This window comes from Gymnogyps californianus, chromosome 13 (assembly GCF_018139145.2).
Source record: "Gymnogyps californianus isolate 813 chromosome 13, ASM1813914v2, whole genome shotgun sequence".
Lineage (NCBI taxonomy): Eukaryota > Metazoa > Chordata > Aves > Accipitriformes > Cathartidae > Gymnogyps > Gymnogyps californianus.
Window position 1 is genome coordinate 8,715,128 of NC_059483.1, and position 14,593 is coordinate 8,729,720.

Genomic DNA, 14,593 nt, shown 5'->3' on the forward strand with positions numbered 1-14,593 from the left:
ACATTAACTGTGAACCTCTGGAGGTATTGTCAGGAGCAGACTACAGACAGGTGCAATGCGTGTTGCATGCGACTGCCTCTTTCATCAGTACATCAGAATTTCAGCCAAGAATAATTCAGGGCTAGAGCCCGAATTGCTCATTCAAAGTGAGAGCATATACAGACTGGAAATAATTAACCTAATCAGGCCAGGCAATTGCAATATGAATTCATGCAACAGGAGCAGAAACTTTCTCTAAGTCCTGGCCGTCATCGAGGCTCTGTTATGGGCAGCTTGACGGCCACGGTGAAGGAGATTTGATCAGTCATCGGGAAAGTATCGCACAATAAAAAAATATCCTGTCAAGTAAGGGCACAGCCCTGTGGGCTGGATTTGCATCTAAATTAATCCTTGTCTCCTTGACGTGCTGGGCAGGGAGCAAAACAGGCTGCAGAGCCACTGGGCACCCAGAGTCGTGCTCCCTGCCCTTTCCAGCACCTCCCCACAGAGGGTATGATGCTGCAGCTTTGCAAAGTACATCCCCTCCCCAGTCAAGAGCAATCGGGAAACCCTAAACCAGTGTGTGAGCATGCCTCTTCCTTGGCCTCTGAGGCACTGGGGAGAAAGTCCTGTGCTCCCACCTCCCCCACCACACTTGCAGAGGTACCTGCCTCTCTTCCACAGCTCTACACTTGATAATGCAAATAACGCTCCCGTCTTGGGTAGCTGAGAAATGGGCTATGAAGAGAAATACATGGGAAAACAGGAGGGACAGCACAGAAGATCAAGGAACATGTTTTTTCCCAGGCTGACCTAGTCATTTAACTAACTGGCAGAGATACTCAGCAATGATGAAGTAGGAAAGCAATTGGTCTGCCAGCAGCAGTTTCACAGAGGATGCTTGAGTTTACTTAGCTATTTGTCTTAAAACATCAGTCTTTTCCATCTTGCTGCTCAACGCTTTGCTATACAGTCGCTATTCCCAGTTCAAATAAACTTCCAATTTCTCAACGACTGCCAAAGGATGTGATAAGACTCGAATCCAGAGGAACACGGAGGAAACATTCAGATACATTTTCTTATATAACACAGACAAGCGCATGCATCATTTTTGTTTTCACTTCTGCTGCTGCCATACTAAATCTGAGAAGCTACAGATGAAGAGATTTTTCATCCCTCCTAATTCACAGTGAAGACTATAGTCCCCAAAGGATAACAACCAGTTCAACCGTTCTGCGTGGCAGCAAGCAGCTGAGGTACCTGTGAAGATCTGGCCAACTGGGTAAAGCAAAGGGCAAGTCTTTGCTGAAAACGTGCCTCTTTCACTACTTTTTTCAACATTCCCACCAGCTCTGCCCTTCATGAGAAAATCTTAGATTTGGAGTTACACAAATAATACCCCAAATAAGTAATCATCTTAATTCTGTCCCCAATCTTATATCAGAAACTGCCCTTTCTCCAGGGGTGTCAGCTCCTGAGGGCCTGAAAGCTGCAGTCCCTGTGCTCACATGGTTACACAAGAATTTCAGCTTGTTCGAAATGCAGGAATAAACCTAAGCGAAACACAAGTTTCTAACCCTCAGCATTGGATAGAAAAGTTTGGAAATGGGACCCTGCTGATCTGGGTGGAAAAGTTCATGAAGGGAAAGCTAGTTGACACAAAAAACTCTACTTCTAGTGGAGAGGCTTAGATAAACCAACTTGGGATATTCCTGATCAACTAATACAAAGTGGAATTTAAAAAAAAAAAAAAAAGGAAAAAAAAGAGAAGTAGGACTATGTGGGAGGGGGCATGAAGAGCATACATCCCATCCCCATCCCTTGCCACACACACACGGATTTCACTTTCTCCTGGCTTGCCTATGTCTAACTTTTTCCAAACTTAAAAAACAAGGAACAAAAGAACTGAGAGCCAAAATAAAATTTTTCATTGACTCAGAAAATTGTATTTTGCTCCCATTTGGAATACCAGGACATTTAGATATTCTGGTTTGCCCTCTCTACAGCTCAAACATGGCTTTCCAGCAATCCACAGAAGTGGGATAGTTAGCACAGTACTGGGCTAGTCCTACTGACAGGTGGAAAGAGAGGTAAAGAGGCAGGCAGGTATTAGATTGCACAGTTTAAAATTTTTTTTAAAAACTTGTGACACTGACCTTTAATGACAAGTGTCTGTAGAAGTGTCGTACTTTACTGTACATTAAAACAATCCTCATAAAAAAGTGTTGGAAAATAGTAAGAATATGACCAATAAGGTCAAGCACAGGAATAGTTATTTATCTTTAATATATATCTATCATCTTAGTTATTTTGCAGTGACATTTTAATATTAACATACTCTGAAAACATATATTGTATGCAATAACTTTATTAGGGTCAAGTAGATATCACAATATAGATTCATCCACCGAGTAGCCATAAATTGGTTACAACAATCATAGAAGAGACTAAGCTGTTTTAAGCTAAGATGCTTTCAACATTACAGCTCATACAATAAGATTATATACTGATACACTTTGATTTAGAAATGCAGATGATCAGTTTTGATTAGTATATTGTGCTTCAGGCTTTCGTTCGTGTCAATGCATCCCATATGCTGTAGTAAGGAAGGGCTGAATTTCCCAGGCAGAAATCCGAACAGGCTACAAGTCTGACTCCGGCTATTTTAGGATGAGTTCCTCTAAGCCTGGGTTATTTGGTCAATCCAGTTACATTCTCAAGTAGCACCAAGCTAGCGCTCAGAGCAGCGACAGAACAGAGGGTTGTCTAACAATCTTGAAACAGCACGGATGGAAAGGTTTTCTTATTGTAAGAGGGTATAAATGAATATTTATGCTTTGTAAGGTCACAACAATACATGCGGTTGTCATGTTTTGCTGCATTAAGCAACAGGGCATTTTCACATGGTTTTGTATACTGATATCTGCACCTCTTATCTTAGTTAAATAAATACCTTTGTAAACATATAACACAGTTACTTGGTCCTTATTCTCCACAGCTCACGTTAAAAGATTCACAAAACATCCATAGAAATAGTGATTTATAGAATGAATACTTAGCTGAGTTAAATGGAATAAACATTGGTCAAGTACCATATATACTACTGAATGCCATTTCAAGGAAAAACATTTTAGTTACAAAGCATTCAGAACTTGGGTAAGCCATATATTCAACTCTGCAAAATATATAAAAGATGCATACGTCTTTTAAACATACATTTAACAAAACGTAGTGGCAGAAGTTGAGAAGTTCCATTTATACAGTCCAGACATTTGGTAGTATGAAACTGCTTATCCATGCACTAAATTACGGATGACTCAGTTAACTGAAATAATAGTAAAATCTTCTGAAACAAAAAGGTATAACCAAAACAAATGCTCTGAAGAGTCACAGACAGGCAGTTTTGAAAATTTAGGTGCAATGTTACATGCATGGATATACAGAATAATCTGTAGAAATAATAGTAAAACACTTCTGTTTTTCACCAAAATGCGAAGGAAATTCAATTATATTATGCATATTAAATACTACAGAGACTTGAGGCTACAAAATGCTTCTACCATCTTAGCACATACAAAACTACCATAAAGTTATCTCTACAGTACATACTACAACACCGACTCCAGGTCACCACCTGCAATGAGCATATCCCCTGTATCTGGCTAGTCAGGGAAAAAAAGGCCAACTCCAGCCCACCGGCCACCTCCCATCTGCCTCAGGAGGCTTAGATCTTCAATCGACATTAAACACCGTGTTGTAGTATTAGTTTATGTAAAACCCTTAAAAATCTGGCACCACTGAAACTTGAGACGTGTTAAACTCTCTACATGTGAGGGATGCAAGAGCTCGTGCTGCAGGAACCCTAGATTTGATTAGCGAAGGAGGTTGGCCCGCTCTGGCCGTAGCTCTGGGACTGGCCGTATTCACCCACCTGGCCGTAGGAGCCCGGCTGGTTGTAGCCACCAGCCGGCCCGTAGTTCTCTTGGTTGTAGCCACCTTGGTTGTAGCTGCTGGACTGCTTCTCCATGGTGTCCGGAGGGTGCCGCTGGCCCGAGGAATGCCAGCCCGTCTCCTTAAACACAAACCAAATGTTGCCTGCCCAGAGGATAAAGTTCAAGAAGCCAAAGACCTAGGTGGGGAGAAGAGGAGCTCGTCACCCAGCAGCCGCAGTCCCACAGCCCAGCCTAACGTTATGGACCCTGCATGGTCCTGGGAGAAGTCAAAGCTGCTCCCAGTCCATCCTTCTCCCAAAACCTGCTGGAAAATTTTCTCAGCTTTGGAGCAAATTCCCAAATTCACCTCCCTTAGCTGGAGCTCACAAGGTGTCTATTTTCCTGTTTGTTTCCAAAAAAAGGTTGAGTTTTTAGGCCAAAATATTTTTTTTGTTTGAAAACATAATCTAGTTTAAAGAAACTGTGGAAAGATAAAATTGAAAGAAAATAATTAAAAAGAGACATATTAATTGGTCGGCTGGCCTGGAGGGTGGGTTTTTTTGGTTTTTTTTTGTTTTTAAACATTCTGAAGACCAATTTTATGTTGTTTTTTGAGGATTTTTGAAGGAATCTGTAAGGCACAAAACCTTTTCTTCCTAAAGAAGCGCACAGGCTCCTTTTCAAAAGCATTGCAGTGAACAAGTTAGAAGCAGACAGGCCAACCAATGCACTTGGACAGACACTTTGCTTTCTCCCCGTCCCAGCCCTGCACGCTCATCCTGCTGCTGCTCCACGGCAGATAGCTGTCGTGAGTCACGCTCTGCCTTTCCCCGCAGCAAGACTGTACTTCCAATTAAATCATTTCAGCTAACTGGTTTACACCAGCCGATTTAGGTCAACACACGGGTAATAGAGATGAAAATACGTTTGCAAGGTAAGGGTGAAAAGTAGCAATCAAAGTCACTTACAACCGAAGTGTTGAGGCTTGACATAACAGGGCTGCGAACAGGCAAGCATTTGTTGGACTGCTGTTTGCAGGCAGACATCAGTAACAGCACTTCGTCTGGGTCGGTCGCAATCTTTACATCTGACAGTCCTTTAGCCCAAGCAGATGAGCCCACTAGCCACAAGAATGAGAAGACCACTGTCACAATGAAATCCTAAAAGACAAATTAGTTAGAAGCATTATACTGGTGTGTCCATTGGGAAGAAAAAAATATTAAAAATCACCAGAAACCTGAAGGCTTGCATCAGAGGAGAGGAAAAACAAGAGCTTGTTATTTTGCGGAAGGTTGTGATTACTGTCATCACCTACAGAGCTAATTTTCAGAAGCACTTGATGTGCCTAACGGGGCAGAGCCCTTTGGCTGCCGTTTGCATCTCTGACCTCAAGGCCAGATTCCCATAAGCGTGTGGCTGGTACCCAGGATGCTGAGCTGCCTTGGAAATGTGGCTGTTCATGGCACCTGGCTGATGAATTGGGATCAATTAAAAAATACAGATGCCTGGAAAGGAGCTGAGCCCTCCTGAGGGCTGGCTCTCGCCCTGGGTGTTCCTACAGACAGCCGGGGTGGGTTTCCGATAGGAAGCGTTTCCATCTGCGGCAGCATCTCAGGGAGAACCTGAAACTGGCTAATCCTCAGCTACCAGATGAGGAGTTTTCTCACCAGCTACAGGTAAGGCCAAATGTCCCTGCTGCACAAGCCGTACAGCCACTAATTATCACGAGTGAACAAATAAACAGCAAGACTTGCCAAGCACAGAGACTCCTCAGCTCCTCTCTGTCGCAGTGAAGCATTTGCTCCTAATTCCCATCCACATGAAAAGAGGGGAGAAGGGGTGGCGGTCCCTCCAGGATCCAGCGCCTCCGAACAGCTCTGCTCTGAACCACTCTGCTCACTTTTCCCTCGAAAGACTCTCAGGAGCACGCACAGGCATAAACTTCTCCTTGTCTTAGCCAGAACAAGTGGCCAAGTGACACTGTTGTTGTGTGGGTTTGGGGGGAAAGGAGGGAGGAGGTGTGATTTTTCAAGCTTTCTTGTGTCTTGCTAAAACAGAAGAGCGTTTCTGCTGTCATATTTCATCCCATCTGTCAGCCCACAACAGATGGTAGAGGTGCCAAAGTCTAACATACCACTAACTGCATCGCTGCGTCTTGATATCCCACCTCCCATAGGGGCTGCTTCCCCTTCCCCCTTACAAAGTAAAGGTGTACATGGAAGGAAGAGAAAATGTTCATTAAGAACACAGCGTTTCAGGTAGCTATCCAAGGAAATAAGTGATCCCTAGGAAACATCATTCTCATCTTCTACAAGCACACCTGACATTTGGGGAAGGAGCTCTCCGCGGCACTGCGGGAACTGAGGACGAGAGCCTCGGTCACAATGGAAGAGGCACCAGTCAATAAACCAGCCGCACAAGTCAGCCATGAACAAAGGATTTCTCCGCTCACACAGATGGGATTAAATTAACTGTGCTTGGATGCTTTCCCAAAGGATACATCCTTCTCTTTTAACAGTGCCACAATTTGTTTTCTGCAGGCCTGTGTCTGCCACCGAGCTTTGAGCTCCTCTGACCTCCCTCCATGCTGCCCAAATGGGCTCTCTTGAAGAGCGTGAAGCCCAGGAGCTGACAACTATCTTAACACCCAAAAAGACTCCGGGTAGGCAGAGGCATATAGCCCAGAGTAATTTTTCCTCTCAGGGACATTTCCAGCAAAAGAAATTATGGTATCTTATATGTCCTAGCAGTAACTGAATGAGAAACAAACTCCTAGAGGCAAGAGTTCAATTGCAAACATTTTCTAAAAATTCCAGCTGGTAGAAACACCAGATATTCACTGAGCTGTGGATTATGATGGGATATGCTCTTTATTTGCTATGAGGTTTGACATGATATCTACCTGGATGCCAAGCCCCCATATAGGTTCTGATTGACACAATAGACGAGGACACGCTAGAGTTGTGGGGAATACATTTTTAAAATGACAAGCAATTCTCTCTCAATGCCACCACCCTTTTAGACTCTGCAAGCTAAATCAAGCTCTGCAATCAGTGCATTGGCAATAACAACAAAATAAATGCATAACAGCAGGCAGGAATTTGAAGCAGAGACAAACTGACCAAAAGTAACACGACGTAGGAGCTTAAACCTGCTAAAAAGAGGGAAGTTTTAAAAGCGAGCAAAGTTCCTCAAGCAGGTGGCAGCAGCAGGGGTTCAGACCTGCTGTCGAGCTGGCAGATCTTGACCCCATGTTGGTGAGGCATTTGCACAACTCGTGGCACAAATGACTGCAATCTGCAGGAGTCCCTCACTCTAACTGCTAGTAGCTCATGTCTTGGGCTATAAAGTACTGCTAGGAACATCCAGTAGCTCTGTGCAGTTGAGGGGCTGGTCCTAAAGGGACAAAGTATTTCATATTATGTCTCAGGTCTTGTCTTCTCCATCTCACCCCATCCTCCAGCCTTCTTCTGACTTCCTCTGCTCCCCTGCACCAAGGTGTCCCCACAAGCCTAACCCTGCCCGACCCTACCCTCTCTGCCACTAATTCCCCTATTTGAGAGGGGATCAGAGCCTTGGGGAAAGGGTCCCCGCTCCTGGGGGGCTGGGATCACCCCTTTTATACAGGAACTCTCCAAAACTGTAAAGGCTGGCTGGGTGCAAGAAACACACGGAGCCAAAAGGGACAGATCGCACAGTGGGACTCCGAGAAGAAACCATGCAGCCCGTCCACCAGCCGGCCAACAGCTTGTCAAGAAGATGGGACAGAAAGGGTAATGAAACACCAGGATTTTTTCAGCAGGTGCTCTCACCAAGGCTACATGGCCGGACTCGGGCTCTTGGAGGATTTGTTCCGTCTCCTCTGCACTGTGCAAGGAGCAAAACATACGACTAGAGTAAACTCGTGTCTTCCTATTTATTTTGAATCTTTGCTAACCTTCAGTTTTGGCTGGAACTTGTACCTCTCTTTTTTTCCAGTGGGTTTGGATTTCTGGCTGAACATTTTCACAGCTCTGGGTGGAACAGAGTTACAAGATAATGACATGCTGAAAATAAAAGTGAATTTCAAGCTAAGCTGTTCTGTGGCTTAATGTCTATCTGGGGAATTTCTCCTTGGTAATTAAAGCCAGAGTGTCTGCATACTAAAACAAATCTTGCATTTGAATGTTTAATATCCCCATAGCATGGGTGGTTTTTTTTTTCTTTGGAGCAAAGTAATTTTTGTAGTTGGACTCTTGAAATGATGTCTACAGATCTCTTCAGTGTGTATTGTTGTACGGTTAGACTATACTCCTAATTACAAAGTTTCTTTCTCAGATCTCAGCTGAGATACTTTGGTCTGCCTACAGGTGCCTTTGGGAAGGAGGCAAAATAGGAACGTGTAGGAGAAAGCAGAAAACAAGATTTAAAATATGCTGAATATCCAAGGAGGGAGTTTTTAAGAGCCTGAAGTATGTGTAACAAAAAAAAAAATTCTTGCTGCCTTTTTCAAGTTGAAACTTGCTATTACTGAGTTTGCCAAAAATGCCTACTTGGAACAATTTTATATATTATGTTTTAGAATAGAACTGTGAATGCCTTTTCTTTTCATGGCAACTGAACCATTTCTCCTTGCTATCAAGCCACTGGCTTTTGCAAAATGCCCGTCTTTGGAGGGGGCAGCCACTTACAGTTGCTTAAGTCTCGCGAGCGCAGTTTCGGATCCCCCAGTGTCCAGCGCCACCTCACCCAGCCAAAAGCATCTGCAGAAGCTGCTTGTTTGCTCGGAAAGGGGACGCGTTCCGTCTGCTCCGAGCTGGTCGGTGGCTTCAGCAACCCCCGGAGTGCTGTAACACACGTGTCCCCGCGCGCACTCCGTGCCCTGCTCTCCCTCCTGGCCAACGTGGTCCAAGTTTGGCACGACGGCCCTGGGCTGTTACGTTTGAAAACATGCAAAACCTCAGCTCCAGCCTGGCCGGAGGGCACCTAGCATCCCTGCTGTGCTTGCACTCCCTCCCCCCTCGCTGAACCGCAGCTGCTGGCCCCGTAACTGGCTTCCACACAGGGATTTCAGTGCCTCTCTGCAAGCGTTTCCATCCGCTAACGCTCATGCTACAAAACCTTTTCATTTGACAAAACCCTCTCGTACATTTACAGCATACAAGGAAGCAACTCCTCAAACACCAAAGCCTATAAACCCTCCCAGCCTGCCTAGCCAGGCAGCACTGCCAACGGGTTTCATGGACAGCCATGCAGGAGCAGAGGGAGATTTCTTTACCCCAGCAGGGGCAAACTACTCAGAGGATTTGCTTTCACAGTCACAACTGACCTAAAAATTCAAGAAACACCCCAGCGAGAGCCATAGCCCCGGCCCCAGCCTGGTCAAGTGGCCAACAGCAGGCAGCAAACGCCTTCCTACAGTGCCATTTTAGCTCGGTTTGAACAAGGTCCCACCCCAGATTTTCTGACGGATGAAGCTTTGAAAGAATTAGGCGCTTCTTGCAACAGTGTATGGCCTTGCAAGCTTGCTTCTGGCAGGGACGTGCAGAGCCCTTTGGGAGGCACCAGCGTGTACAGCAAGGTCACCGTGGCTTGTGTTTCAAAAAGGAGACGACAACAGCGGGCTGAAACAGGTCTTTGAAATGCAAAGAATTATTCAGGTTATTCATAATTTCATTTTTTAACTGCAAAGGATTCAGTCTTTGTTTTTACAGATGGCTTTTTATTCTTCTCCTATTTTCTAGAAAGCTGGACAAAGGCAAGGAAATAAAACATGTTTAATCAAAGACATCTCCAAAGAGCAGACTAGGAGTGTACTTAACTCACTTGGTCCACAACATATGTAAAGAACCAAATGCCTTTCTGCTTAATGTGATTATTCACAGGACTCCAGATGCAAAGGAAAGATCTCATCTTCTTACATGTAAGCATCTTTATTAACTGTAAGAATGAGATTATCAAGTAATCACTACAAAAATGAAATATCTCTTTTCAGGGCTATGTCAGTCACTTTTCTTGGCTAAATAATTTTATGCTTTTATATTAATTGATTGGAATACTAATAAAGTGATTTACATTTATACATGAATGTATGTGGTTTTTCATGGCCAATCTAGAACTTGCCGAAGACAAACCTGAAGGCACATAGAGACAGAGTTGTCAGAGTGTGGGTTTTAAATGGAGTACCTATGGGGTATAGAAACTATGGAAAAAATAGTCTTTTTTTCCATATTTTTTCCAAATAAAAAGTCTGAGTGATGGGTACTGATACACACTGACCGTGACTATTCTTTCTTTATTTTCCCGCTCCAGAGATCTATGGAAGCATCTACCCCGATGCCCTAAAACTTCAGCACAGGACTAACTGTTGGGTCGGTTAGCGTTTGCTTGCAAGCACCTGCAAACATACTGATCTGAAGCAGGGTATCGAGACAGAGGCGCTTGGGGTGGCAGTCCCAGGCTGCAGCTCATCTCTGCTCTCACTGCAAACCAGCAACGCCTTCCCAGGGTACGAGGTGTTACATGAGTGGAAACCAGCTTAGGTTGGTCTGAGAGATGCAGATACACTGAAAACTGGTGAGATTTCATGCATTGCATTCATTAAAGTCCAAGTCACCATCTCCAATTAATTTCTTTAAAATGTTTCTGGCTCTTGAGCACTAATCAGTCATTTGAGAAACTGGCTTGCACTTGTTGTAACTGCCGAGGCGAGCCCCCAGCTCCTCGCTGTACAAGTGCATCGGGCGGGAGTTTGCAACAAAATTAAAATCACAGCTGCGGTTTGCAGAGCTCAGAAACACACTGCACATATCTATTAGGTATTTAATCCCTGGTAAACTGCTCCTTGTTGATTTAGGAATTGGGAGTCCAAGGTCCTCTCTTAGGTTTTTCTACCTAGTATGAACCCCCCCGAACGATCTCTCCATGGAGCCAGCAAGGCAAGCAGAGGGCACACACGGCAAGGGCTCGCTGCTGACAGCCCCGTGGGAAGGGGGGACTCCCACCTCCATCACAAATGAGTAACACAACCGGGGCCCTGTGTGACCAAAAGGAAGATTTTTATCCCTAAAACCTGACAAGCAACGTTAGCAACAGACATGGCTCACTGCACAGTGAATAAAACATGCCGGTGCCATCCAAACAGCCATGGAAGGAGTTAACAGCTTCTCCTACTGGAAATATTTCCTTGCCATGATGTCTCACTTCACACTGAACGTTAAAATATTTTTCCACAGCTAAAGTGATGCTTCGCTGAGATCTCAGCACGTGCAGTTGGGTTTCCCTATATCTGTATAAACAAGGTAAACTTGAAACATTTGTGACTGAAATTTTCTCTGCAAGTTTCTCATGACTTAGTGGTCATTAAATTCTTTATGATCTTATATTCTGCATCCAGTCAGGCCGCTGCAAGTTGGTAATGCATTGATGGTGCTCTGACTGCCTGTGCAAGGGTTTTTTGAAAAAATATTTTAAAATTTCAAGTGAAAGTTTTTTTTCCTCTCCCCACTTTTCCTGTCATACTCATTTTTCAAATTCTGAAAATTTGTCAGGAAGAAAGGCAGCCAGCTCTGAGAGGGTGCCACTTAAAGGCAGATGTCATCCCAGACTGAGCAACTATCAAGCCAAGAGGAAGTACAAGGCTTAAAATGGGAATGGTTTTAAATATGAAATTGTGATCAGGCACTGCAGCAGAAGCAAGGACAGATAAAACTATCATCTTCTACCTCTTCACTAAGAGGTAAAAAACTGGTAGTCTGGAAACGGTGCCTGACACACGGATCCCGCCTGGTGACGAAGGAGCAAGGGCTGCCCTGCCTCCTGCACCGACACGTGCTGGGGAATGCTGCCTGGACTCAGGCGTGTACAAAGCACCTCAGATTTCTGCAGCATTTTTCTTTGGGAGGAACAATCTCAGGGATGAGACATAGTCACACATCTGATCTGATATACGTGTGATCTTGCTGGCTACGTCAGTTCAGCGTAGCATCTGCCTGGAGCTGGAGGATGCGTCGCCTGCCTCCTCTGCGCAATGCATTACATCCCTTACGTGAGCCCTGCAGCCGTGGGAAGCCGGTTTGCACTCCGAGTTTCCCTTGACCCTTGAATTCCTCATGGCTACAGCTGCTTGCTTTTTCTCTGCCTGGGGCTCTGCATTTTTCTTACATCTCCACTGCACAGTAGGACTCACACCCTGTCCCAGTCAGGCTGTGGTGCTGCAATCATTGCACTGGGCAACTGCCAGGGAGACCAGCAAGGATGTGGCTCAGGTGAAAAAGGGTCTTTTTGCTAAAAATACCCAACACAACAGAGCTGGCAGTGCAAAGGAGATGCTGGAGCGTGTGGCTGGGGCAGATGGGACTCCCTTCCTGGCAGGCATAAGCTGAGCATAACCCTCAGCTGCTTCCCACCACCACTCACCGGCAGCAGCTGCTTTTGCTGTAGGACAAACTCAGAAGCATCTTTATATTCTGAACAAATAAGGTCATTTAGGCTTGGTTTAAAGACTGGGGAATTGCAAACAGAGGCTTTGGTAACAGACACGGGTTAAATTTAACGTGTAGATTCAATTACAATCCATTACACAGAGCAAATTAAATCAATGCCACGTTAATGCTGTAGTGGATTGCACCGTGCATCCTGTGACAAGCATGACTGCAGCAGCTGTATCAGGAAAGTCTTGGACAACGGCAAACGGCCACATCATAATCTGACATATTAGTATTATTTTTCTCTTTCCTTTTTCTATTGCTACACAGGATAATGTGGTTGGTCAGAAGAAAGAATCATTTTCTGCAAGAAAATTAAAATGGCAGATCTCTGCAACTAATTCCTTGATGAGACAGTTTGAAATGAGATATTACTTAATATCAACTGAATCAAGCAGAAGCAAAGCACTTTATTTATTTACTGTGTCTGTAGAGACCCCTTTATCTTGCCTGTTCTACCTCTCCTCTGTGAAGATTTCCCCTCCTTTCCTCACCATTTTCTAGGGAGAGGAAAGGTCACAACAACCCCCAAATGAAGGAGATTCATTTCCTTTGATGTGGAATGACAATTTTTCCTTCTGTAACAAGTCATTAGTTTTGAATTATGCAAACTTAAATAAAACAACTCACATCTCCTTGCAGCAGGAAAATCTTTCCCTCAAAACCCCATGATGCTAAGATTACCTTCCTACAGTTTAATCTTTTGCTTGCTGTTACTGTAGTTATTTCCTTTAACAGGTACAGCCTTTCTGTGCTGGTGATTTATTTTCCTTTCTGTTATATTTTTATGATGCTCTTTATTGGTGGCTTTCAGGCACTTAAGGACAAGTCTGAGCCAAATGTCTGTTTTCTGTCAGTCATAAACTTTAGATTTTTCTGAAATCCAGAACTGCCCTGGTTTTGACTGGGATAGAGTGAATTTTCTTCTTAGTAGCTGGTACAGTGTGTTTTGGATTTAGTGTGAGAATAATGTTGATAACACGCTGATGTTTCAGTTGTTGCTAAGTAGCACTTATCCTCGGTTAAGGACTTTTCAGTTTCCCATGCTCTGCCAGCAAGCAGGTGTGCAAGGAGCTGGGAGGGAGCAGAGCCGGGGCAGCTGACCCGAACTAGCCAAAGGGGTATTCCATACCATGGAACGTCATGCCCAGTATAGAAACAGGGGGGAAGTTGGCCAGGAGGCGCAGATCGCTGCTTGGGCATCAGTCAGCAGGTGGTGAGCAACTGCATTGTGCATCGCTTGTCTTTTCTTGGGTTTTATTTCTCTCTTTTTTTTGTTCTATTCCTTTTCACTACAATTATTATTATTATTACATTTTTATTACTATTATTATTGTTAGTATTTTATTTTACTTTAGTTATTAAGCTGTTCTTATCTCAACCCACGAGTTTTACTTTTTTTTGCCCGATTCTACTCCCCATCCCACTGGGAGCAGGGAGGAGTGAGCGAGCGGCTGCGTGGTGCTTAGTTGCTGGCTGGGGTTAAACCACGACAAGAACTAACTCTTTCCTTACGTCGGTCCTCACTAAACTCCCCTCGCTTTCCCTTTGAATTGCTCTCCTCACACCAAGACTTCAGAGAAATATTTCCTCTACCTTAGCATAACCTTATCCTTGCAGTCACGGAGGAGAGGGTTGCCCGTGGAAGGGAGAGTGTGAGGCAACCCTACAGCCCGCAGATGCAGAGACCTGACCCAACTTCAGCGCAGCGGAGGATCAGCACACAGCTGCCTAGCAAGACCAAGGGGTGTATCACGGGGCGTGATGCACTAACAGGTAATGGACATCTAGAACAAAATAGCTCTCACTGGCTTTACAGTCTTGATTTATGAGAAAACGAATGCACAGCAGCACTTGCTTTTTATCACAAGCCTTCAGGAATCAGTAAAAAGAAAAATAAAGGCACAAACCGCCACAGCTTGATGGGTACATAGAAAGATAACTGGAAAGTGAGTAGCCTCATAAACCAGCGCGGAGACACAAATGTTCTGGGAGCTCAGGGTAATACCGGAAAACCAGCCCCATAATTCTCCAAAGCAAAATAATTTGGCTGAACCCAGCAGTAATTAGCAATAAGCAATCTCCCTGGGTAGACTTTGGTCATGGACATAGTTTCTTTTATCTGCTAGGATGATGCCTAAGATCTCCTCTTCCCTTTTTTCCCCACCGATGAAGCTCTGCTGTCACAGATGTATGGCTTGGACCCCAATCCTGCAA

At 44.5% G+C, this 14,593-nt stretch overlaps 1 protein-coding gene across 1 annotated transcript in view; it reads right to left on the reverse strand.

The window, feature by feature from the left end:
- Window positions 1-2,331: 2,331 nt before the first annotated feature.
- The window catches only part of SYNPR (synaptoporin), a 111,632-nt gene continuing 99,370 nt past the window's right edge, over window positions 2,332-14,593 (reverse strand). Inside the window, exons 5-6 of the mRNA XM_050904584.1 lie at window positions 4,880-5,071; window positions 2,332-4,108 (exon numbers count right to left, since the gene is read on the reverse strand). Of these exons, the coding sequence (XP_050760541.1) occupies window positions 3,842-4,108; window positions 4,880-5,071 (459 nt within the window). The 3' untranslated portion in view covers window positions 2,332-3,841. The remainder of the gene's footprint in view (window positions 4,109-4,879; window positions 5,072-14,593) is intronic.